At 50.1% G+C, this 22,614-nt stretch overlaps 2 protein-coding genes across 2 annotated transcripts in view; one reads left to right on the top strand and one right to left on the bottom strand.

Annotated features, from left to right (window-relative positions):
* Positions 1-17,808, top strand: DDX27 (DEAD-box helicase 27). Its single transcript, XM_045832916.1, has 21 exons — positions 1-149; positions 1,999-2,145; positions 4,100-4,159; positions 4,429-4,591; positions 5,184-5,227; positions 5,353-5,439; positions 6,075-6,180; positions 6,698-6,871; positions 7,512-7,662; positions 9,759-9,858; positions 10,014-10,155; positions 11,284-11,437; positions 12,270-12,351; positions 12,466-12,643; positions 14,074-14,180; positions 14,372-14,474; positions 15,851-15,945; positions 16,037-16,160; positions 16,700-16,787; positions 17,287-17,361; positions 17,640-17,808. Exons 1-21 carry the CDS (start codon positions 57-59, stop codon positions 17,656-17,658), a joined length of 2,292 nt encoding a protein of 763 aa, XP_045688872.1. The 5' UTR covers positions 1-56; the 3' UTR covers positions 17,659-17,808.
* A 1,040-nt stretch (positions 17,809-18,848) lies between these two features.
* ZNFX1 (zinc finger NFX1-type containing 1) overlaps positions 18,849-22,614 on the bottom strand; it is a 25,309-nt gene continuing 21,543 nt past the window's right edge. The window contains exon 14 of the mRNA XM_045832670.1: positions 18,849-22,324. Coding sequence (XP_045688626.1) covers positions 19,883-22,324 — 2,442 coding nt within the window. The 3' untranslated portion in view covers positions 18,849-19,882. The remainder of the gene's footprint in view (positions 22,325-22,614) is intronic.

The raw sequence follows: 22,614 nt of genomic DNA, 5'->3' as shown, positions 1-22,614 counted from the left end.
ACGTAAGAGCCGGCCTGCACGCCGTGCGGCTTTCCGGAAGTAGCCGCTGCGGCAACATGCTGGAGGAGTTGGGTTTAATCGGCACCATAGGCGACGATGATGAGGTGCCCGTGGAGTCCGAGTCTGACTCCGGAGACGAGGCGGAGGAGGTATGAGCCGATCGGGGGTCCGGACGCAGCGGTGGGCAAATGTCCTCGACCAGCTTTCCTTCCCTGTGATTCCTCTGCACCTGCCCCCGCCCCCAAATCCTCAGCATCCCCCAGCCGGCCAGGCCGTCCTGTGTCTACAGAAGGGTGTCACGGGGACCCCAAGATCTTCCTCAGTTTGCTCGCCACGACTTTTCCTCACCTCCGCACTGTGCCCGTGCTATTCCGTGTCGCCTTGGTGAACCCAGTACTCATTCACTGAACTGGTATTTAATCCAAGCCTTGTAACAGAGATCCAGAGGTGAAGCAAGGCCTGGTTCCTGCTCGGGGAGCTGTGGTTACCCATTCGTTCGTTACGCCAGTACTTATTCAATATTTGCATGTGTTACACCCGATATTGAGCATTCGGGACAGGGCAATGAACGAGATGGACGAGGACACCCCTCTCCTGAAGCTTGTGCTGCAGTGGGGGTGGGGCTCCAGACATTAGGTAGTATGGCAGTTAAAAAGGGATGAATGTCATGAAAAAAAGTCCTCGCTCTTCATAATCCAGCAGGAGTGATTTCCCCTCTGCGACCTGGGGTCTACTGACACTGCCATTTGGGTGTCCCGTGGCTTCCCCAAATTTAACTGCTCCAAAGCTGGACGCTAGTCTCTCTCCCTTACCCTCCCAACCTGCTCCATCTCAAGCCAGAAACCTTGCATCCACACTGCTTCCTCCTAGTCCAGGCCACTGACATCTTGTGCCTTCGGTACTTAGAATACCTGGGTACCCAGGGTGGACTAATACACCTGGTCTCCAGCTCTTTCTCTTGCCCACCTCTAGTGTATTCTCCACTTAGCCACCAGAATTGATTCTTGAATGGAAAACTTGTTATAAAAAAGGAGTAAAGCAAATACAGCAAATGGTAATGCAAAACTTCAAGTATGAAGTGCTATGCAACTATCAGTAGTTAAATGAGGTCCCTGAGAAATAGTGATCATCACTAAGAAGGAAACCGAGGGTCAGAATTCTTATGAGGTTGTTTAAGTCCAGAGTATAAGTCAGTGTAACACTTTCTAGTTGTCCAGGTTTTTTCTTCTCAGTTTATCCCGAAGACACAGATCAGCCTGTCTTCCTTCCTTTCCAGTTTCCTAATGCATGGGTTTTTGAAGTTATCCTTCTGTTAGTGATTCTGACCTAACTGAATGGTGGGCAGAGAACAGATTCTATATAAATGGACTTTTTGGAAACTAACTGAAGGTTTGCTGAAATGTCTATTACATGACTCGTTTTTGCAACTACTCCATGTGTGCTCAGAAAGAATGTTCATTCTCTAACGTAGGGGCAGTGTTCTGTGTGTGTTCATTGAAGTGAAGCTTGATAATCGTGCTGTTCACATTTTCTACAGAGATACTCATTTTTTGGTCTGCCTGACTGATCATTACTGAGACAGGTGTGTTAAAATCTCCTGTAACAGTTACAGACCAGTCGGTTTCTTCTTGTCATCTGTCAATTTCTGCCTTGTAGAGTCCTCTTTTCTCTCCTCCGGTTCCCTCATTTTCTTTTTTTTTTTAAATATTTGCTTTTATTTTTTTTTTTCGATTTTTTTCATTTATTTATTTTTTAGGGAGGGAAGGGAGGGAGACAGAGAGAGAGAGAGAAACATCAATGTGCGGTTGCTGGGGGTTATGGCCTGCAACCCAGGAATGTACCCTGGCTGGGAATCGAACCTGGGACACTTTGGTTCCCAGCCCGTGCTCAATCCACTGAGCTACACCAGCCAGGGCAAGGGTTCCCTCATTTTCTTCTTCCTTTTCTTGCATTCTCTCATCTCAGTCCCAGGGTCACCCGTCTTCTCCCTCTTCTCAGGGGCCCATCGTGCTGGGCAGAAAGCAGAAAGCCCTGCAGAAGAACCGCAGTGCCGACTTCAACCCTGACTTCGTTTTCACTGAGAAGGAGGGGATGTACGATGGCGGCTGGGCCATGGCCGATGTCATGAGCCAGCTGAAGAAGAAGGTGAGGCTGGTAGTGATGGGCAGTTCCGGACCTTGGGCTGTTAGGGTGGGACAGTGTGTTAAGGAGTCTAACCCTGAGCTCACCGCCTTTTGCCGTCTGCTTATATTCAGCAGATATTGGAACTCCTTTGGAAATACGTGGTATAGTTTTGATGGGTAGGGAGAAATCATAAGTTACCCACAGTCCTGATTAAAACCAAACAAGTGCAAAATAGATTTATTGCAGACTTCAGTTACAAACACGTTCATTGATCTACAGATGATATTTTAAAATACCAACAATATTTTATTGCCTTCATTAAAATGTCCATGACAGCTTTTCCTGGAGGAGGGGGTGGTGAGCTCAGACTGACTTTAGTATATATAATGACAGACTCTTCTTGATTTTATAAACATTGAAATGTGAAAAAAAAGTCTTAAAGGAAACCTGAAAATACTAGTTCAATGGTTTAGAAATACCAAACATTGCATATAAATTGTTTGATATTAAAAAAATATACATAGCTATGTTAAAAATGGTCTTTTTTTTAGGTGTTCACTCCTTGTTTTGAATATTAGAAGGAAACCTTTGTAACGAAGAACAGTCTAGCAGGCACCCTTGGTAGAGGTGTTTTGTTTTTTTTTTAAAGATTTTATTTATTTATTTTTAGAGAGGGAAGGGAGGGAGAAAGAGAGAAAGAGAAACATCAATGTGCAGTTTCTGGGGGCTGTGGCCTGCAACCCAGGCACGTGCCCTGACTAGGAATCGAACCTGACGCACTTCGGTTCGCAGCCCACACTCAATCCACTGAGCTACACCAGCCAGGGCCAGTAGAGGTGTTTTCTGATAGCCAGACTTTGCCCTACAGATACTGTCATTTCTGTCACTTGCCAGGTAATCTCATGTGACCTTACTGTTTAGAGTCCCTGGTTCCCACACAGGATAGTCAAAGCTCCGCAGATGTCATTGTCATCTGCTTATTTGCCAGGATCCCATGTTCCTCTTGGGTCTGATTAACAAGTGAGAGGATGCATGAAAGTTGTTCTGTATTTCATGCATTTCAAAGAGAAATAGTGCCCGCTCAGAGCAGTTTAGTCCAGGCTCTGTTGTTGGTCCTTGTTCTGAATGAAATAAAACAGTGTTGTCTTTTCTAGGTCATCTTCAGAGGGTGTTCCTTTTTTTTCTGTTCATATGGACCCAGTGTAATGAAAGACTTGGCCTTATAAAGCTTACCGTCTAGCAGGGTAGAAAACAACTAGACGAGGATTACACAGTTAACTGTAGTTGTGGTAAGCGCCCTAGCAGTTCAGGGAGCTTTGCGCATGCACAGAGAGGGCCTTCCATTCCTTAACCCTTTCTAAAGTTTTAGCACTATCCAGCATTACCTGAATTTGCTGGGATTTCAACTTTTTTTTAAAAGATTTTATTTATTTTCAGAGAGAGATTTTATTTACTTTTGTTTTAGAGAGAGGGGAAGGAAGGGAGAAAGAGGGAGAGAAACATCAGTGTGTGGTTGCCCCTTGCACACCCCCTACTGGGGACGTGGCCCACAGGTCCTGTGCACTGACTGGGAATTGAACCTGTAACCTTTCGGTGCTCAGTCCACTGAGTCACACCAACCAGGGTGGATTTCAACATTTTAGTTAATAGGCTAAATTATGTCTGATTGGTAAGGGGAAGTTTTTCTAAGTAGCATTCAGATATAATGTGACATCTCTTGGTAACTATTATTCTGAATAGTAAACACCTTCTAAAATGTGGATGTTTTTATTGGTTCCAGGTAACTAAAAGTTCTTTCACAAATAGACCACTTAATTAACGTTCCTTTTGGCTGTGAGTAATCTGTGGATTGGTCAATCTTCCGAAGGACAGACAACCTTTTCTTATGTTAACATCTGAGATCCAACCCTCAGAAATCTTGTTCTGTCTCTTTCCCATATGAATGTTCTTTTCATTTGTGTGTTTTCATCTGCAGAGGGCAGCCACTACCTTAGATGAGAAGATTGAGAAAGTTCGAAAGAAAAGGAAAACAGAGGTGAGAAGGCAAAGCAGTTACTTCTCCTCGTAGTGTAGCCCACAGCTGTGCTCTCCACAACACCACCCCCCGCCCTACTCCCACCGCCATCCTCCCCCGTTTCTCTCCAAGCCTGAGCTGAAGTCTGCCTGGTGTAGGCAGGTTCCCCCATGTGTCCATCGTTCTTACTACTCCCCAAGAATCCACAGAGCACAGTGTTGCTCTTCGTAGGTTCTGGATTTTCTGAAGCTTGTCGTCGCCTTGCTTTATTGTACATTTTTTTTTTCCAGGATAAAGAAGCCAAGTCTGGGAAGTTGGAGAAGGAGGAAGAAGCAAAGGAGGGCTCTGATCCGGAGGAGCAGGGAGACCTTGAAGGGAAAGACAAGGAAGGCCCAGAAGATGAGTCGGAGACCGATTACTCGTCCGCCGAGGAGAACATCCTCACGAAAGCAGGTGGGCGGCTCAGTGGTGCCGTTAGGAACAGGAACAGGACGTTGGAGAGCATCTGCCTCTGCTTTGTGGGATTGCCCGTGCTCTTTACACAGTTGGATTTAAGGTCTCCGTGTTCAAACTCCTTTCTCTTATCGTCTCTTTTTTTCTTGGGATCTCGTTAGGGTTGTGCTTTGTGGGCAGGGTTACTCTTCCTCATCTCCAGCCTCACACGGCTGCCAGCACCTCTGTGACTCCAACTTACTTGGGTGCTAGGTCCCCCCCATCCCCCCTCAGGTGGGTCCAGCCCTGCAGTGGGGGCTCCATGAGTATCCGCTGCAGAAACGAGAGCCAGGGCATCATGACACGGCAGAGCGGTTGAGCCCCTGCCCTCTGGGACTCAGCGCGCTTGCTGCCTGTCTGACCTGAGGTGAGACACTGGCCTGCGCTGCTGCACAGCAACCTTGTCTCGAAACAAGGCTCCTGCCGGTCGCGCCCTCTCGTTGTTGAGTGGGCCCAGTGAGCGAGCCGCATTCAGCACTCCAGACAGCGTCTAGCAGACTGTGGATGCTCGGTAAGGAGAAGCCCTAGGTATCAGCTCTGTTTCCCTCCACAGACACACTCAAAGTAAAGGAGCGGAAGAAGAAGAAGAAAGGACAGGTGAGCGTGGGCTTGGGAAACGGCGTGCAGCTTGGTTTTGCCACCTCACGTGATTTTAGGGTCTGTTTGCTTTCTTGGGCCCTTTTTGCTGAGTTCTCATTCTGTCTTTTGACTTTGCGGTGTAGGAAGCAGGAGGATTTTTTGAAGACGCCTCTCAGTATGATGAAAGCCTCTCATTCCAGGACATGAACCTTTCCCGCCCTCTTCTGAAGGTAGTGGCTGCTTCTGACAACCACGGGTTATTGCAGTCGCCCTGTACCTGGGCTCTTGGCCTCCCTGAACTCCGTTGGCCACACAGCTGCCCCAGAACCCTCTGCAATAGAAAGTTCCATGGTGGCCTGTAGGGCCCAGCCCTGTCTGGGTGCCTCTGATGACATCTCAGCACTGTGCTGCTCTGGCCGTACTGCTTTCTCGCTGGCTGCCGAACGTCAGGTGCCTTCTTCCTCGGGGCCTTTGCCCTTGCTGTTCCCCCTGCCTGGAATAGTCTTCTGGAAGTCTGCTTGCATGGCTCCTTGCTGCTTTCCGGGTTCTGCTCAGTGAGACCCTCCTGATGACCCCACTGTAAACCAAAACTCACTCACTCCTGTCCTCCACCCTTCCTTCCTGCCTTTTCCATAGCCATCGTCTTCATAGGACATGTATTCTTTTTCTGTCTGATGTGAAGACTCCCCTTCTTCTGTTTACTGCTGTATTCTCAGTGCCCAGGACAGTGCCTCACACACAAGAGGCACAGTAAATGTTTGTGCGTTGAATGACCGGGAGATGCCACTTGTTTGGAAATCGGCCTCGTGTGTTTCATGCTGAGACTCCCCCTCTCCCGCTGTCGAACTCTGTCCTTCTTCTTCAGGCCATTACAGCCATGAACTTCAAGCAGCCCACCCCGATCCAGAAGGCGTGTATACCTGTGGGACTGTTGGGGAAAGACATCTGCGCCTGTGCAGCCACTGGGACAGGTGAGAGCCACAGGGACCTGGGGGGGGGCGGGGGGAGGGGAGGCAGGAGGACGACGTCCAGCCTGGAATAGGCTCCAGGTGGACTCACCGAAAGGCTACTTTGTTAAATACACAAATATAATTTTTAACGTAAAACACTGTATATTCTGTTTAGTAGCTCCCTTTAAAAAAAAATACTATATATTTTTTTATTTTTTTAAATACTCTTGGCTTTTTAAAAAATGGTTGCAGAGTATCTTATTAGATGACACTTTTACTGTATAATTAACTGCACTAATATACAATGTTGCATTCAACACCCCTTTATAAAACTCTTGACTCCTGTGACGAGGGCCTGTCACGGAAGAGACGGGCGGGCCGGGTCAAGGAGATGCCCTGACAGAATTAAGCGAAGAGGAGCGTCAGCAGACCCCCTGCAACCAGTGACCCATAGTGTCTTTCTGGGCTCAGGTGAAAACCTAAAACCTGGAAGGGGATGAAGCTCCTCTCCTTGCTTTCTTCCTGCCCGTGTCTCCAGGTAAAACTGCCGCTTTCGCGCTGCCCGTCTTGGAGCGTCTGATCTACAAACCCCGCCAGGCCCCAGTGACCCGCGTGCTGGTGCTGGTGCCCACCCGGGAGCTGGGCATCCAGGTGCACTCGGTCGTCAAGCAGCTGGCCCAGTTCTGCAGCATCACCACCTGCCTGGCTGTGGGTGAGTGTCGGGCTGGGGGCTGCCAGCCCCTGCGACGCCGCGATGTGGCGGAGGATGCATTTGCCCCGCCGTCCGAGGTTGACAGGTGCCAGGGAAGCCTTGACGTGACTGACTCCACTTAAGACCCGGACAGTGTGTTTTTACAGCAGATACTGGGGAAGGGCAGCGGCAAGGGCTTAATGGAGACTTAACCAGTCTTACAGAATGAAACTTCGAAATCATGAAAAAAATCTTTCTCGGTACTGAGCAAATTTAGGATATAATTTCTGCTTTGCGTGAATTCTGTTCGGGGCAGTATTTTTCTGATAACGTTATCTAACCTCCACTTCACCCTCCTTCTGCCCCGGGACGTCGAAGGCGATGTGGAGAGGCCTCAGTGTTGCAGCTTCTCTCAGTCCTCAGAGGCATGAATCTGAAGTGCCTTTTTGTCACCATCTTCTGTGATGTTTGCATTTAACACAGTTGTAATGAAGTCATCTGTCCCTCCAAGCAGATTATAAAATCCACACACACGGGGCCTTTGTCAGTTGTGTTCTCTGCTGTTGCCCCTGCATCTGGCAGAGACCTGGCAGGCGGCAGGACTCCGTCTGCAGCGTTGAATGGCTGAACTGCCTGCCTGCTGGGGCTCCTTTCTTCGCAGGCGGCCTGGATGTGAAGTCTCAGGAAGCAGCTCTTCGGGCAGTGCCCGACATCCTCATCGCCACCCCGGGCCGGCTCATCGATCACCTGCACAACTGCCCTTCCTTCCACCTGAGCAGCATCGAGGTGCTCATCCTGGATGAGGCCGACAGGTACTCCTCGGGGCCCCAAAGGGCCCCAGCCCCAGATGGGGGCCCGCCACCCCGTATTACTCTGCGTGGCTCTCACCAGTTCGGCTGCTCACGTCGGGGCCCTTGTCCATGCTGAGCCCAGACCATCCTGCGCTCTTTCTCCTTCTGTAATGTGATGGTTAGAAGGGAGGGTAGCTCACATCCTGCCACTTCCTAACTGAGATTCGGAAACATCATTTAGATTGTCAAAGCAGAACATTTTCTGGTTTGTCGGTAGGGGATAAGCATAGTGCCCACCTCGTGGTGTTGAGGGTTCACCTGGGGAGTTGGGTGAAGCACCATGCACAGAGAGGGCCACAAACAGCCTCTGTCGCTGTGACAAGGGGCTCACTCGCTCCCTCCTGCTGTCTCCTCTGTGTCCCATCTGCTCACCTCTTTCCTTTATGACTGGACAGAATAAAGTCGTAATGACCTAGACTGATGAGGGAGGTGGGGGCAGGGGAAGGAAGCCACAAAACCCCCAAGGCTGTTCAGGTTTACTCTCGAATCGCAGCATCTCCATTAACCGAGCTCTGATCCGTGTGCCCCTCCCTCTCTCTTCCATCTCGTACACGGCAACCCTCGTACACGGCAACCCATTCCTTCGGTTGTTCCGGCCAGGATTCTTAGTGCCGTGCCTGCCTCCCCGTTTCCATGCCCACTAGACATCATCGGTACATCCTGCCAGCACTCGCCCACTGGGGGGTTTCTGCATCTGCCTTGCCCTCAGCTCGGAATGGCTCCCTTCACCTCCTCAGGTTTCTGCTCCTGTTGCCACTTATCTGCGGGGCCTTCGCTGGTCACTCACTCTCCATAGCAAGTCCGGCCCTCGCCCCATTCCCCCGCCTCACCGTCCCCTTCCTACCTCACGTTCTGTTCCCCGAGGTGCTGGGCCTCGCTGGCCTCCCTCATCCATACCTGAGTGCTGGTGTGGCGGCTGTGTCCCGCCCCTGCCCCAGAACATACTCGTCAAAGGCCAGCTGTGTGCGGCTTGCTGCCGCATCTCAGTGCCCAGGGCCGCATCTGGGATCTAGCAGATGCTCAGTGAGCGTTGAATAATTGGCTGACTGACATAGCAAACGAACCGTTCTTGAAGCCTGAAGGAAGTAAAGGGAACACGATTGGATTTAGGTTTTAAAGGGAAAGAGAATTGTATTTTTCAAACACGTCAGAATCATTAAAAAATAGTGTACAAAAAAATTAAATAAAAACAAACCCCAAGTCACGTCAGCATCTCAAAAGGCCAGGAAAGGCTACGGGAGGTCCAGACTGAAGTGACTAAGGAGACACGACAGCTGAACGTAGTTAATACCTGGTTCTCAACTGGGGCCCGGCCCAGAGGGAGAAATCCTGGGAAGGACTGCGTCAGCTGAGAGTCAAGGTAATCTCACCGACTACTATTCCTTACAAAGAGGAAAACGTTCTTCCACCGGTGGTGAGAGCTGGCAGGTGCCCCCTCAGCCATGCGACCGCATCACATCAGTGGTGCTGGGACCCACTGAGGACCTGTGTCTCCTGATGCGGTGGGAGCGGGGTGCATGTCTGCACCCCTGCATGTTCTCCCTGCGGAGGGCACTTTTCTAAACTAAGGGGACTGAAGAGACATGCCAGCCAGAGGCAACACAGGGACTTTGGTTCCTGGACTAAAAAATGAAGAAGACAACTAGGAAATGATATTTGGGAACAGTTAGGGAAATCTGAATATGGACTGTATTTTACATGTTTATCCAGACACTTCAAATTCTTGGGTGTGACAGTGACATTGTGATTCTGTAGAAGGCCATTGTTCTTTGGCAATGTGTGCTGAAATATTTCGGCATCAGGTGGCATGATATATATATATATAACTCTTTGCAAATAATTCAGCCGAAAGAAAAACAAAAAAGATTACACAGATGTGGCCAAATGATAATTCTTAGTGACTCTTGTTAGTGCTAATAAGATAAGCAAATAAACGAGCCTGAAACATAAGCAGCGACACCACCAACACATTGCCTGTCTGATGTTCTCTGCCCCTCACCGTGAGAGGAGTGAGCTTAGCCCCCTCCTCTCGACTCCCTCCCTCCCCCGCTCCCCAGGATGCTGGATGAGTACTTCGAGGAGCAGATGAAGGAGATCATCCGAATGTGCTCCCACCACCGCCAGACTATGCTCTTCTCAGCCACGATGACAGAGGAGGTGGGCCTCGGGGAGTCTCCTCGGCGGGGCGGATGCAGAAGGCAGCGCCGGGGGACCCGGCCTGGGCTGGGGAAGAGACCTGGGGCGAGCACCAGCTTGCCTCCGTCTCTGCCCCCCGGCAGGCTGGCGAGCATCCCTGTCTCTGTGCTTGGCAGGTCAAAGATCTGGCCTCTGTCTCCTTGAAGAACCCCGTCCGGATATTCGTGAACAGCAACACGGATGTGGCCCCCTACCTGCGGCAGGAATTCGTCCGGATCCGGCCCAATCGGGAAGGGGACCGGGAAGCCATCGTGGCAGGTGAAAGCCCGGGGTGGGACTGGGCAGGGCGGGGTGCCAGAGTCCCGTGGCCTCACGAGGGCTGCTGCATTGGGGCACTTGGGTCTTGCCCTGGAGTCTCCTCCATCCAGCATCCACTGACCCAGTGCGTGGTGCTGCCATTCCTTCGGCCCTCACGCTCGATGTGAGCCTTCCCTCCCTTTCTGCCGCTGCCTCACCTCCCTCCCACCAGCCGGTCCTGCTGAACTGCCAGCCACTTCCCCCGCTGCCCCTCTGGCCTTAGTCCAGGCTGCTGCTCTCTGTCATCTGGATTGTTGCAGCAGCCTCTTACGTGGCTGTCCTCCTTCCACCCTTGTCCCTTGGTCATCCACTCTCCATGCTGCAGGTCATTTAAAACGACGCCCTGGCTGGTGCGGCTCAGTGAATGGAGTGCCAGCCTGCAAACCAAAGGGTTGCTGGTTTGGTTCCCAGCCAGGGCACACGCCTGGGTTGTGGGCTTGGGTCCCCAGTTGGGGGTGTAGTAGAGGCAACTACACACTGATGTTTCTCTCCCTCTCTTTCACCCTCTCTCTAAAAATAAATAAGTAAAGTCTTAAAAAAAACCCCAACTGTTTACAAATGAGCATTTGGCTCCTGTTACTTCCTTATTTAAAGCCCGCTGGTGCCTTCCACTGCTCTTAGACTAAAATCCGCACTCCCTGGTGGATCCTGGAAGCCCCTCTGTGTCTGGCCCCTTCCTGCCTTGTTGCACTTGCTCCTGGAGCTGTAGCCACACTTGCCCGCTGTCACTTTCTCAGACCCACAGGCTTGTCCTCCTCGGGGCCCTTTTGTCTGCTTCCTCCTCTGCCTGGGGTCTTCCCCCAAATCTTCTCCTGGATGAGCCTCCTTTGTCATTCAGCTCAAAACAGGCCAGCGCTGAAGCTACCTGCCCATCCGCCCTGCACCCTCTCACCTGCATTTATCACCCTTGGGAGTTGGGGACCTGCTTCTCTGTCTGCGCCCTGGAATGTGAGCTTCACAAGGGCAGGGACCTCCCTCACCTGCCTCCCTGGTGCCAGGCACCCTGGTGCCAGGCACGGCGACACTTGGCAGGCGAGGAGGGAGTCTGTTTCGGAGACGGCTGCTGGCTCACTCTCCTGTCCCGCCCAGCTCTGTTGACAAGGACCTTCACCGACCACGTGATGCTGTTCACCCAGACCAAGAAGCAGGCCCACCGCATGCACATCCTCCTGGGGCTCATGGGACTGCAGGTGGGCGAGCTCCACGGCAACCTGTCCCAGGCACAGCGGCTGGAGGCCCTCCGGTAAAGTTCGGGGTGGGGGCTGGCTCCCATCCACCCTTCTGTGGGCAGGTCACAGAGGGCGCTTGTCATTCGCACGAGGGAAAATACCCCCAGAAGTCACGTTAGGGCAATAACAGGGAGACAGGCAGTGCCGTTCCCCTGGAAGGTGACGTCTTAGATACACACTCAGAACTCCGACTTTGTGGTCTCACAGAGGATGACACTCAAGCCCCAAGGCTTGCGCGTGGGAACCGCTGAGTGGGGTCACGGCAGGAGATTCTGACGGGGGACAGTTCAGCCTGCGTCGCTCTTGACGGTTGCTCTTGACGGCCGCTCCAGAGCAGTGGACAAACCTTGGCCTGACAGGAGGAGAGCTGGGATCAAAGCTGGCCGCTGTTTCTTGACCCTTTCCCTTGCCAGGCCCTGTTGAGTGTGCTCGCAGGTGTGATTCTTCGTGTAACTCTCACAAAACGAGTCAGCCCAGCGGGCAAAGAGGGACTCTTCGGAGCTCTGCCACTGCCCGTTGATCACGGCAGCTGAGAACTGTTTTTTAGAGAAAAGCTGCCCTGAATGCTGAGATGTCCGCGCATGCTACGTCCCGTGGTCTAGCACTGCCTTTCCCAGACTTCCCCGCGTGTAGGAGCCACTGCATATGGTGCCTGCTGCTCTTTGTGGACCAGGGGGCAGTGTGGGTACCGATGGGCTGACATTTAGGGTCTGTCCCCGCTGTGCTGGTCTGCACTCTGCTGCTTGACTCCAAATGGATTCGTGTTCCTTGTGCTGGCTCAGGCCCCTGCAGAGCATTGTTGGGGTTTGGGAGTCTGAATGAACATCTTTTTGTGGCAATTTCCAGGCGCTTTAAGGATGAACAGATCGACATCCTTGTGGCCACAGATGTGGCAGCCCGTGGGCTCGACATCGCGGGGGTCAAAACGGTGAGCAGGCTCCACCTCCGCTGCACTCCTGGTGGGAGTCTCTTTGCCTCCGTGTCCCTGTCCTTCCCTAACTCCCAGGTATGACCGCTGATCATACCTGCTTCGACCTTCCAGGTCATCAACTTCACGATGCCCAACACCGTCAAGCACTACGTCCACCGGGTGGGGCGCACAGCGCGTGCCGGCAGAGCTGGGCGCTCGGTCTCTCTGGTGGGAGAAGAGGAGCGGAAGATGCTGAAGGAGATCGTGAAAGCCGCCAAGGCCCCTGTGAAAGCCCGGATACTCCCCCAAGGTGAGCAGGCGCTGCTGCTGCTGCTTGTGCAGGGTGTGGGCGGGGCGTGGTCTAGGTCGGACCCTGGGGCAGGGCAAGGCAGGGCCAGGAGGCGGTGGGTCAGAGCAGGAGCTGTGCCATCAGGAGCCAGCTTCCAATCTCTGCTCTGCTGCTTCCTGGCTGGGCGACCCTGGGCAGGTCTCAGCTCGCCCAGTCTCAGTTTCTGTGGGTGTAAAAGAGACTCGTGATAGGTTTGTGCCGCAAGCGCTTCATTTGTAGGTATCTTCCAGCCTTGGGGGAAAGAAGCTCTTCTTGGGGCAAAATCCCCACTGATTTCCTTCTGTCCCGCCGTCCTGGAGGGGCAGAGGGAAGGGAGGACATCAGCACTCATTGTTTTTTGACACATTGTGTGCCTTTTGTTCGTCTTATCCACAGGAGTCATATAATACACATCCTTTTTTAAAGTTACAAAAACAGTGCATATTCACTGTTGGAAATTAGTAAATAAAATAGCAAAAATGTAATTGTATGTCAAGGAGCTCACCACTGTAGTATTTGGATAGATATCCTTTTTTAAAAAAGATTTTATTTACTGGTTTTTAGAGAGAGGGGAAGGGAGGAAGAAGAGAGGGAGGGAAACATCAATGTGTGGTTGCCTCTCACGCACCCCCACAGGGGGGCTGGCCTGCAACCCAGGCATGTGCCCTGACTGGGAATTGAACCAGTGACCCTTTGGTTCACAGGCCAGCCCTCAATCCACTGAGCCACACCAGCCAGGGCCATACATATCCCTTCTGACATTTTTTCCCTTCGTATATGTCTTTTTCTTTCATTTAATTCATTCGACCAGCAAACAATTATTGAGTACTGCTGTGTGCTTGGTGCTATTTATTCTATTTTAGGTTGGAGATACAGCAGGAAAAAAACCAGCTGATCCTCTGGTGGGAGAAAGACATAATAAATAAGCTAACAGAAGTGGTGATTGAGAACTGCGGGGGTGGGGAGTGCCTACTTTAGAAAAGCTGTTCAGGAAAGGCCTCTGGACAGATGGCGTTTGAAATGAGCCCTGGTTGACAAGCATGAGGTGGTCACAAGTGGTCTGGGGACAGAGTGTGTGAAGCAGAGAACACCAGGGCCACGCCTCTGAGTCAGGAACAGACTTTGTGTGCCGGTAAAAGGGAAGGGAGGCCAGAGGGCCCAGGGCATGGTGAGCAAGAGGGAGACAGAAGGTCGGAGAGGTCGGCAGGGGCCATGCTTAGGAGTTCAGAATTTGCTTTAAGAGCAACATGAACACCTGGGCTGGGCCTACAAGCTTGATAAGCAGGGAAGTCATACGTCCAACAGACAGACAAACCAGTTTGCTGAGTCACTGAATACATATTTACATTATTTGCATCGGCTACATAGTCTTCACCCTTATTTTAAAATCTTTTTTGTTCTCTTCCCTTAAGACGTCATCCTGAAATTTCGAGACAAGATTGAGAAAATGGAGAAAGATGTGTACGCAGTTCTCCAGCTCGAGGCTGAAGAAAGAGAGATGCAACGATCGGAAGCCCAGGTGAGGCTGTGTGGAGGGCCCCGGTCCCCAGCGCCGCTGGGGAAGCGCACTGCAGCAGCCCCCCTGAGTCCCGTGTCTGCAGCAGGTCATCAGAGCCCCAAGCATTGGCGGACAGTGGCTTCCTGCAGCTGCCCCGCTCTGCGTTATCAGGTAGGGGTTCCATGGCAGGCCTCCTCTTGCTGTCCCCACAGATCAACACAGCAAAGCAGCTCCTGGAGAAGGGGAAGGAGGCGCAGAACCACGAGCCTGAGAGGAGCTGGTTCCAGACCAAAGAAGAGAGGAAGAAGGAAAAAAGTATGTCAGGGATGTTCCTCAGAAAGCTAAACATGGAATTCATAGGACCCAGCAATTCCACCCCTAGGTCTATACCCCAAAGAATTGCAAACGGGGACTCAGATGGATACTTATATGCCAGTGTTTGTTGACGCAGCATTCACAATAGTCAAAGGGTGAGAGCAGCCCATGTCTGTCAACAGGTGAATGGACACACAAAATGTGTCTATATACCATGGAATGAATAGTATTTAGCCATAATGAAGTTCTGGTACGTGCTGCAAGTATGAGCCATGAACACGTGCTGGGTGAACTAATCCAGACACAAAAGGACAAATATTTATGATGATTCTGCTTATATTAGATACCTGGATAGGCAAAGTCATAGACACAGAAAGTAGAATAGAGATTACCAGGGGTCAGGGGAGGGAGTTAATGGTTACAGAGCTTCTGTTTGGGATGATGAGAAAGTGTTAGGAACAGAAGATGGTGATGTTTGTATCATGATGTGAATGTAATTAGCGCTACAGAATTGTACACTTGAGAATAGGTAAATTGGCAAATTTTGTTATATGTTTTGCCACAATTAAAAATAAAAGTCAGGAAGATAATTTTTAATATTCCCTCCCATTCTATTTTTAAAAAAAACAAATGAATTCACGTTGTTCTACACCTTGCTTTTTTCAATTAATTTTATAGCTTGGAGATCATTTTCTACAGGCACATACATAGCCACTTTCTCTTGCTTTTTCTCTTTTCTTTCTCTTTTTTCCTTCTTTCTTTCCTTTCTCTTTATTTCTCTTTCTTTCCATTCTTTCATTTCTTCCTTCCTCCCTCCTCCCCTCTCTCTCTTCCTCCCTTCCTTCCTTCAAAAAAATATGCCTGTCTGGTCTTCCATCAAATAGGTTGATTATAATTTATTTCATTAGTCTCCTGTTGAGGAACACTGAGGTAGTTTCTAATCTTTTGGTACTATTAACAAGTCATGTAGTGAATAACTTTGTACAGATGCCCTTTCACAATTAAGTAATTATATCTGATTTGCAGGATAAATTCCTTAAAGTAGATTTGTAGGTCAGATGTTATATGTATTTATTATTTTGTCCTGCCCTGACTGGTGTGGCTCAGTGGATTGAGCGCCGGCCTGCGGACCAAAAGGCTGCGGGTTGGGTTCCCAGTCAGGACACACGCCTGGGTTGTGGGCCAGGTCCCCAGTAGGGGGCGTATGAGAGACAGCTGATTAATGTCTCACACATCAATGCTTCCCTCTCTTCCTCCCTTTCTCCTCTCTAAAAAGAAATAGATAAAATCTTTTCAGAAAATGTGCATTTCTTAATGTAAGTTTAAAGAAAGATACAAAACAGTACGTGAAATCTCGTGCCCTCTTCTCATCCCAGTTGCCAAGGCTCTGCAGGAGTTTGACTTGGCCTTAAGAGGAAAGAAGAAAAGGAAGAAGTTTATAAAGGATACCAAGAAGAAGGGGGAGATGACGGTGAGTGGCTTCCCCGTCGGAGTTGGGCCCTTACCCGCCGGAACCGAGGCTGCCTGGTTTGTCCCGTACTCACAAATCCTCCTCTCTCCAGGCGGAGGAAAGGTCCCAATTTGAAATCCTCAAGGCCCAGATGTTTGCTGAGCGGCTGGCCAAGAGGAACCGCAGAGCCAAGCGAGCCCGCGCAATGCCTGAGGAGGAGCCGGCGAGGGGCCCTGGTAGGCGGGTGGGGAGCCCACAGGAGCTGGTAGGAAGGCGCTCTCGGGAAATCTGTGCTTGTGGTCAGGGAGAAGATGAGAGGGATGGTGGTGAGAACCTAGGGTTTGAGTAACGAGTATGTACTGGTGTATACAGCTGTGTCTTTATTGGCTCCAAGTGGTAAAGTGACCCTGTGCTTAGTGGGAATAGCTAGGATTTGAAACCAGGCCTTTTGGACACTGGAGCCTAAGTGCCTACCAGTTGCCACTTGGAGGTGCGGTGCGGGTCAGGGTAGAGTTAAGTAAAGGGGGTCTGTGGCCCATTCCACGTGTAAGTGGTCCGTTTCACTTTGGACTCTGCAGTCATGCTTTGGAGCTGTTCCTTCACACCTGGTATTACTTATTCCTAATCGCTTTTCTGCCAGAATCTGTCTGGCCTTCATGTCAATCAATCATGAGTCCAGACCATCCATTGAATTTGTAACCATTACCTTGAGCTTAAGGGGATTTAGGAGCTTGGGCCAAAGAGGACGTATCTAACCCATTCTGTTTGTGCACAGCCAAGAAGCAAAAACAGGTGAAGAAATCGGTATTTGATGAAGAACTCACCAACACGAGCAAGAAGGCCCTGAAGCAGTATCGAGCTGGGTAGGGTTTTAAGTCATTACGAAGCTCTTGGTATTTTGATGAAAGCTGTGAGTTCTCGCCCTCCTTCCCCTCTCCCAATTCTCATATACCTCTAGCTTATAATTTCAAGGGCTTCTGTCCGCCTGCCCGCTCACCAGCCCATCTGTGGATCCCAGGGTGAGAACAGTAGGAAATAGGTGTCGAGGTCCTTTTGCCTTGAAGGTAAAAAGACACATTTTGGTTCAGAAATAGAGCTTTTCCTCAGGAGAGCGATAGAATCCCAGTGGATCCTGGTTTGCCTCTGGGAATGTGTTGTCTACTCCTCCTCCCAGTCCCCTGGGCCTGGGGAGGGGTAGAGACAGACTGTGCTTCCCCAGTACTTTTATTCCATGTTGTGCATGAGAAGGGAGGGCCTCTTCCAGTCGCGTTGCTTCATGTGGGAGCCGGTGGGGTGAGGGTGAGACCACCCACTTGTCTATACCAGCGTGCCATTTCAGCATCTCGTCCTCTTCACCCACAGCCCCTCCTTTGAAGAAAGGAAACAGTTAGGCTTGCCCCACCAGAGACGAGGAGGAAACTTTAAATCTAACACCAGGTAATACTTGCAGTTTTGGAGGATGAGGTTAGGACTCTCTTGAGATTGGAAAAGAAACCTTTTGTCATGGGAAAGGAGCTCCTCCCTCTTTTTGGCCTTGGGGGTTGGTCTTTTTGGTTGATCTTTTTAAAAATTAGATTTATTGGGGTAACACTGGTTAATAACGTTGTTTCACATGTACCATTCTATACTTCATTTGTATATTGCCTTGTGTGCTCACCACCCCATGTAGTCTCCTCCGGTCACCATATATCTGACCCCTCTGATTTTCTTAATAGGTACAAAAGGAGGAAGTAGCCGTGGTGGCCTGAAGAAGTTCGTGGGGGTGGCCCTTAGATCCCTTCCTTGTGGGAAGTCATCCTGGCTTGGTCTTTTCTCTATTTGTAAAAACGATTCTTCAAACTTGAGTCTGTGTCATTTGTACATTAAAAAAGTCGGTCAGCCAAAGCTCCCTCTTGCTGATTAGTTTTTACATGATATACCAAATGTATTTTGCGGGCAGGGATAAGAAACCAATCTGTTTTATTCCTCTCTTCCCTCAATAGCACACGGTCTGCCCCCAGACCACGAGCTTGGCCCCTGCCACATGTACTGGGAATGTATCTTTGTGCCTGTAGAGAAGCTAGATGTGGAGTGAGGAATTCTCTCTTCTGTTGATGTCCTAAAATGAAAAGCTGTCACTTCGCATGAACTGTGTACGAGACATTCTATGCAGTGAGTGAAATGAGCACTGCATTTCATTCACTACACCCCTGTGAGGCAGGTACTATTACCCCCATTTTGCAGATCAAGAAACAGGCTTGGACAGATGGATTAACTTTCTGAAAACCAGGGTCTACCTGAATCTATACCCTAAAAAAAAAAAACAAAAAAAAAATTTTACCCCAAAGATGGATGGCTCTCATCCTTTTCTAACTCACAAGTCCCTTTGAGAATTAGATGGAAGCTAGGGGGTACCTCTTGAGAAAAGTTTATAATTTCAAGTTCACAGAGCACCCCCCCCACCAGTCCCAGCTAAAAAGAAGTGGTGCTATCTGGTAGCCCATACCCTCACACTGAAGATTGCTCGAAGCTATTCATTTAGGCTGCACCTAACAGTTGCCAACAGAGGGTTCTAATTCAGTAGATAATGGCACACCTGCACGATGGAATGTGGTTGACTCACCGTCTGTATGTGCTTACAGCAACATCCCCAAGTTAGGTCATCAGGCTAAAAAAGCCAAGTGCAGAACTGTATTTTTCTTTCTTAAGGGCGATACATTACATATGCATAGATGATCTCTGGAAGGACTCATAAAGCTTTAACAAGGTTGCCTCTGGAGAAGCAAACTTCAAGCATATGTACATACCCTTTTGTACACGTTGGGAAAAAAATCTTGTTTACCATGAGTAAAAATGACTCACCAGCTACATGAACACCCCAAACCGCAGAAACCAAACTGCCCCCATCCTCAGCCTGTCTCAGGTTGACAAACATGGACCACTGATTTCTTGCAATGTTTTTATTAGCTTTAGAGGCTAAAGTGCATAGTAGACAAAAAAAGGAAGTGCGTACATAGGAAAGATTTTGTCACCAACATTAGAAAGACCTGAGATGCCTAAGTGTTCTAGGAAACGATGGACTGACAGACTGTACGCAGGAGGCAGGCCTGGGGGGCTGGTTTCTGGCATGGGTCTGGGGCCTGCAGAAGCTGTTGGCATGCTAACCCTGCACAGGCAGAAGCTGCAACAGATGGTGTTGGGGTAAAGGGTCACGTTTAGGTGCTGCTACCAAACATGAGTTTAGTTCCATTCAGGACCCCAGAGAACCAGCACTGCTACTAAACCTTTCCTGTTACATGCAAAGAAACCGCTGTCCCAAAGTGCAAGTCGCAGGAAAGGGTGCAGGGATGAGGATCACTCCTTAGTTAGTCTGGGCTTCTTGCATAAGCACCCAGCTGTGGATAGTCGCATTTTTCTCCATCTCAGTAAATATGTAACTGGGTCAGAGTTAGTGAAGTCTGTCTTATCACATGCCTCATTTCCTGGAATGAGGGTGCCTGAGAAGGCCAAGAGGGATTCTTGTGCTGGTTGAAAGGATAAGCAGTTCATAAACAACTCCTCGGAGCTGTTTATTAGAATGAAAGTTAGTCCGCAAGTTAAGACCTGGCACTTAGAATGAGTCTTCTTCACTGAGTTTACACTCCGTCCCCAGAGCAGTGCAAAAAATAAAAAACAAACATCTGATGGAGTCAGGACCCAGAGATACCAATGTGTAGCCCCAAACCCGCTCCAGGGAGTCTGTCCACTAACTTGCAGAAGAGAAAAAAAGATACGTTAACTTTGTTTTCAGTTCTGGAGGTAAAGTGCTTAATCTAGCGCAGGGGTTAATCTAGAAACAAATGAGGGCAAGCCCTAAAAGTGGATCCTTAAGTAGGTGCTAAGACTAAAAGACAATAAAAAAGAAACTTTGATTTCTTCATAAAGGAGCCAACCCCAGCCATACAGTGGTCAGGGCAAAAGGCAGCCGTGTGCCATCTTCCTACATCAACCTGTGGATCTCCTCGAAGTTCATCAGGTTGTTGGCCGTGTCAGACCAGGCAGCGTGCTGGGCTCCATCCATCTCGGAAGCAAGCTCGTTGCTCCTTTCCAGAGTATGATTCACTCCCCCAATCACTTCTTTACAGTCCGGACATGTGCTCCTCTGCATGGCTCCCCCACAATCGCCAATCACATAGATGTGGCCATTGGGGCACTTGAACCAGTGGCCAAGAGGTAAACCTATGGCTTTGACGATCTGTACACGCTCTCTCTCCGAGACGCCCAGGCCAGAGCAGGGAAGGGTGGCTTTCAGAGCTTCCATTTTTTTCTGCACAAGCTGCTCATCCTCCTGGGTGAACTTACACGTTCCCTCAAGGATTCTGCGGACAATGCAGACCTCTTCTGCTACAGTACCACTCACTCTCCCCTCTGCCATTTTGCAGCGGGTCAGGAGGTCCACCAGGTATGTGAGCCTCTGGATTTCACTTTGGAGGTCATCCAATTCCTGGCTGGTAAAGCTCAAACGCTTCTTGGCTAGCCACTCATGGACCTGGTTTAGTCGAGTCCTCACTTTGCTTTCTTCCGAGAAATGCACCTTTTTCAGGGAATCCCACAGTCTAGCCAAGTAGTCATAGAAGTTGATGTAATTCTCAACAAGGCCCAGGTCCTTCACTGACAGATTTTTCTGGGCCAGCTTCTCTGTCAACATCAGGAAGTCTCCAGGAAGCATCTGGTGGAGGAGACTCTTCCCCTCCAGCAGAACCTTAAGTTTTTCCTGGCTGGTTGCGATTTCCCCTGCAGAGCCCTGGATCTTTTCTTTGACCATTTCAATCTCTTCCAGTCGCTGTTTGATGCTGGTTCCATATCTCAGGTTTTTACGGATGGGCACCTGGCACATTGGGCAGACTTTCAACCTGATGGCAACTTCATCATTCTTCTGCTCATTCATGTACTGGTCCAAGGCTTGTACCTCAAAGATATGGCTACAGTCTTCTAGCTGTACAAAGCGGGCATCAGGCTCATCTTCAAAGCCAAAGAAGATTTGGGTGACTTCTTCCTGGTGGCAGACACGGCACTTTGTGGGGCACGGCTCCCCACACAAACCAATGCAGGGGTGGCCACAAGCTAGCAGCTTAGTACAAGGCACGTAGCATGGAGGTCGGTTGCAGGGCTCAGAGCAGAGTTTGGTGCACTGGTAATGCTGGCAGCGCCAAACACAGGGTTCTACACACGGGCTGCACAGTTCCCCACACTTCTTCTTGCACTGGCTGTGGACACAGCGGTTCTGACAGGTCCGCTGGCAGGGTGGGCACTCGCCAATGCACGGCTCCTGGCACTTGTGTGAGCAGATGAGCAGGCGCTTGCAGGGCTGCTGACAGCGCTCATGAAAGCGCCCTTCGAAGCAACTGTGGCAGGAGCCAGGGCAACGATGCCCACAGTCCAAGATGGCGCCACACTTGGTGGTGCACTTGACTGGCAGGTCATACTTGAGGTCCTCCACATTACCGCATTTCACCTGTTGACTGTGCCCACACTTGAGTTTCACGCTGACCATTTCTGAACACAACCGCACACAGGACTCACCACATGGGTGGCTGCATCTGTGCCCGCATTTCAGGACTTTGGAGCAAGGTTCTTGACAGCAGAAATCAGACTCAGGCAAGGAACAAGGGACCATCTGTTCATGGCCACACCGAAGAATGATTTTGGGCACCTTCACCTGACAGGACTGACATTCCTGGAAGCAAACAAGGGGGCACCGATGTCTGTCTTTGCAGATGACCTTCTGGCATGGCTTCATGCACTGGAACTTCTTGTGCAAGGGGTCATAAGGGTGGCAGGCACGAGTGCAGACATGCCCACAATCCAGTCGGAACTCGCAAGGTAGGTTGCAGCCTCCTTCGGGCACTCTTTGGAAGTCAGACGCTTTGGATACTACAGTGTAGGTATCAGGGTGGTTCTGGCAGCACAGCCGGAGCGTCTGGCCTATTTGATTGTTCTCTCGAAGGGTATGGATGATCTTGCTCCACAAGGGTACCTTGGCCAGCATCTGCATGTTTCCGATGCAGTACATCCCCTTCTTGGCGCGGGACAAGGCCACGCAGATGCGGTTAGATATCTGGAGAAAACCCACCTTGCCTTCCTGATTGCTCCGTACTAGCGAGAGGAGGATGATGTCATTCTCCTCCCCTTGGTATTTGTCCACCACATGGACCTTGACACGAGCAAATGTCTCAGCTGGCATGAGTTTGCGCAGGCAGAACAGCTGCCCGGTGTAGGTGGTGAGGATGGTGATCTGGGAGGGCAGGTATTCCTGGCACAGGAAGTACTTGCACAGCTCTACCACAAAATGAGCCTCATGCTGATTCTGGTGGCTTTTGCCTTCTTGGATTTCCTGTTCAGGAAAGTTGTGTTCTATAAAGTAAAGGTTGGAAGAGACCCCCTAAAAAAGAAAATAAGCGACAAGTTAGAAAGTTCACTCATGGCAGCTTTTTCTTTCTATTGCCACATTCATTGACCACTGACCCTGTTCCGGAGAGACAGAGACATTGAAGGCTTTCTGTATACTCTGTACCACAATCTTTGATTCTGTAGTCACCATGGGCTTTGTTTTGGAGCACTGACAAACAGTGAAACAGGTAAAGAATTTACGTGCATTTTAGTTTTCAAGACACTTGTTTGATACTAGTATTTATGATAGCCACCCACACTCCAACCACTACAGGTCAGGGA

This window comes from Phyllostomus hastatus, unplaced genomic scaffold (assembly GCF_019186645.2).
Source record: "Phyllostomus hastatus isolate PE091 unplaced genomic scaffold, TTU_PhHast_1.1 phas_contig_17, whole genome shotgun sequence".
NCBI lineage: Eukaryota > Metazoa > Chordata > Mammalia > Chiroptera > Phyllostomidae > Phyllostomus > Phyllostomus hastatus.
The sequence above is the reverse complement of the archived record's forward strand: the minus strand, read 5'-3'. Positions and strand labels throughout refer to the sequence as shown.

Coding starts and splice junctions, on each gene's coding strand:
- DDX27 (XM_045832916.1), top strand. CDS start 57: ATGCTGGAGGAGTTGGGTTTAATCGGCACCATAGGCGACGATGATGAG. Junction 6,872..7,511: donor CACCACCTGCCTGGCTGTGG/GTGAGTGTCGGG, acceptor CTTTCTTCGCAG/GCGGCCTGGATGTGAAGTCT. Junction 14,181..14,371: donor TGCAACGATCGGAAGCCCAG/GTGAGGCTGTGT, acceptor CTGTCCCCACAG/ATCAACACAGCAAAGCAGCT.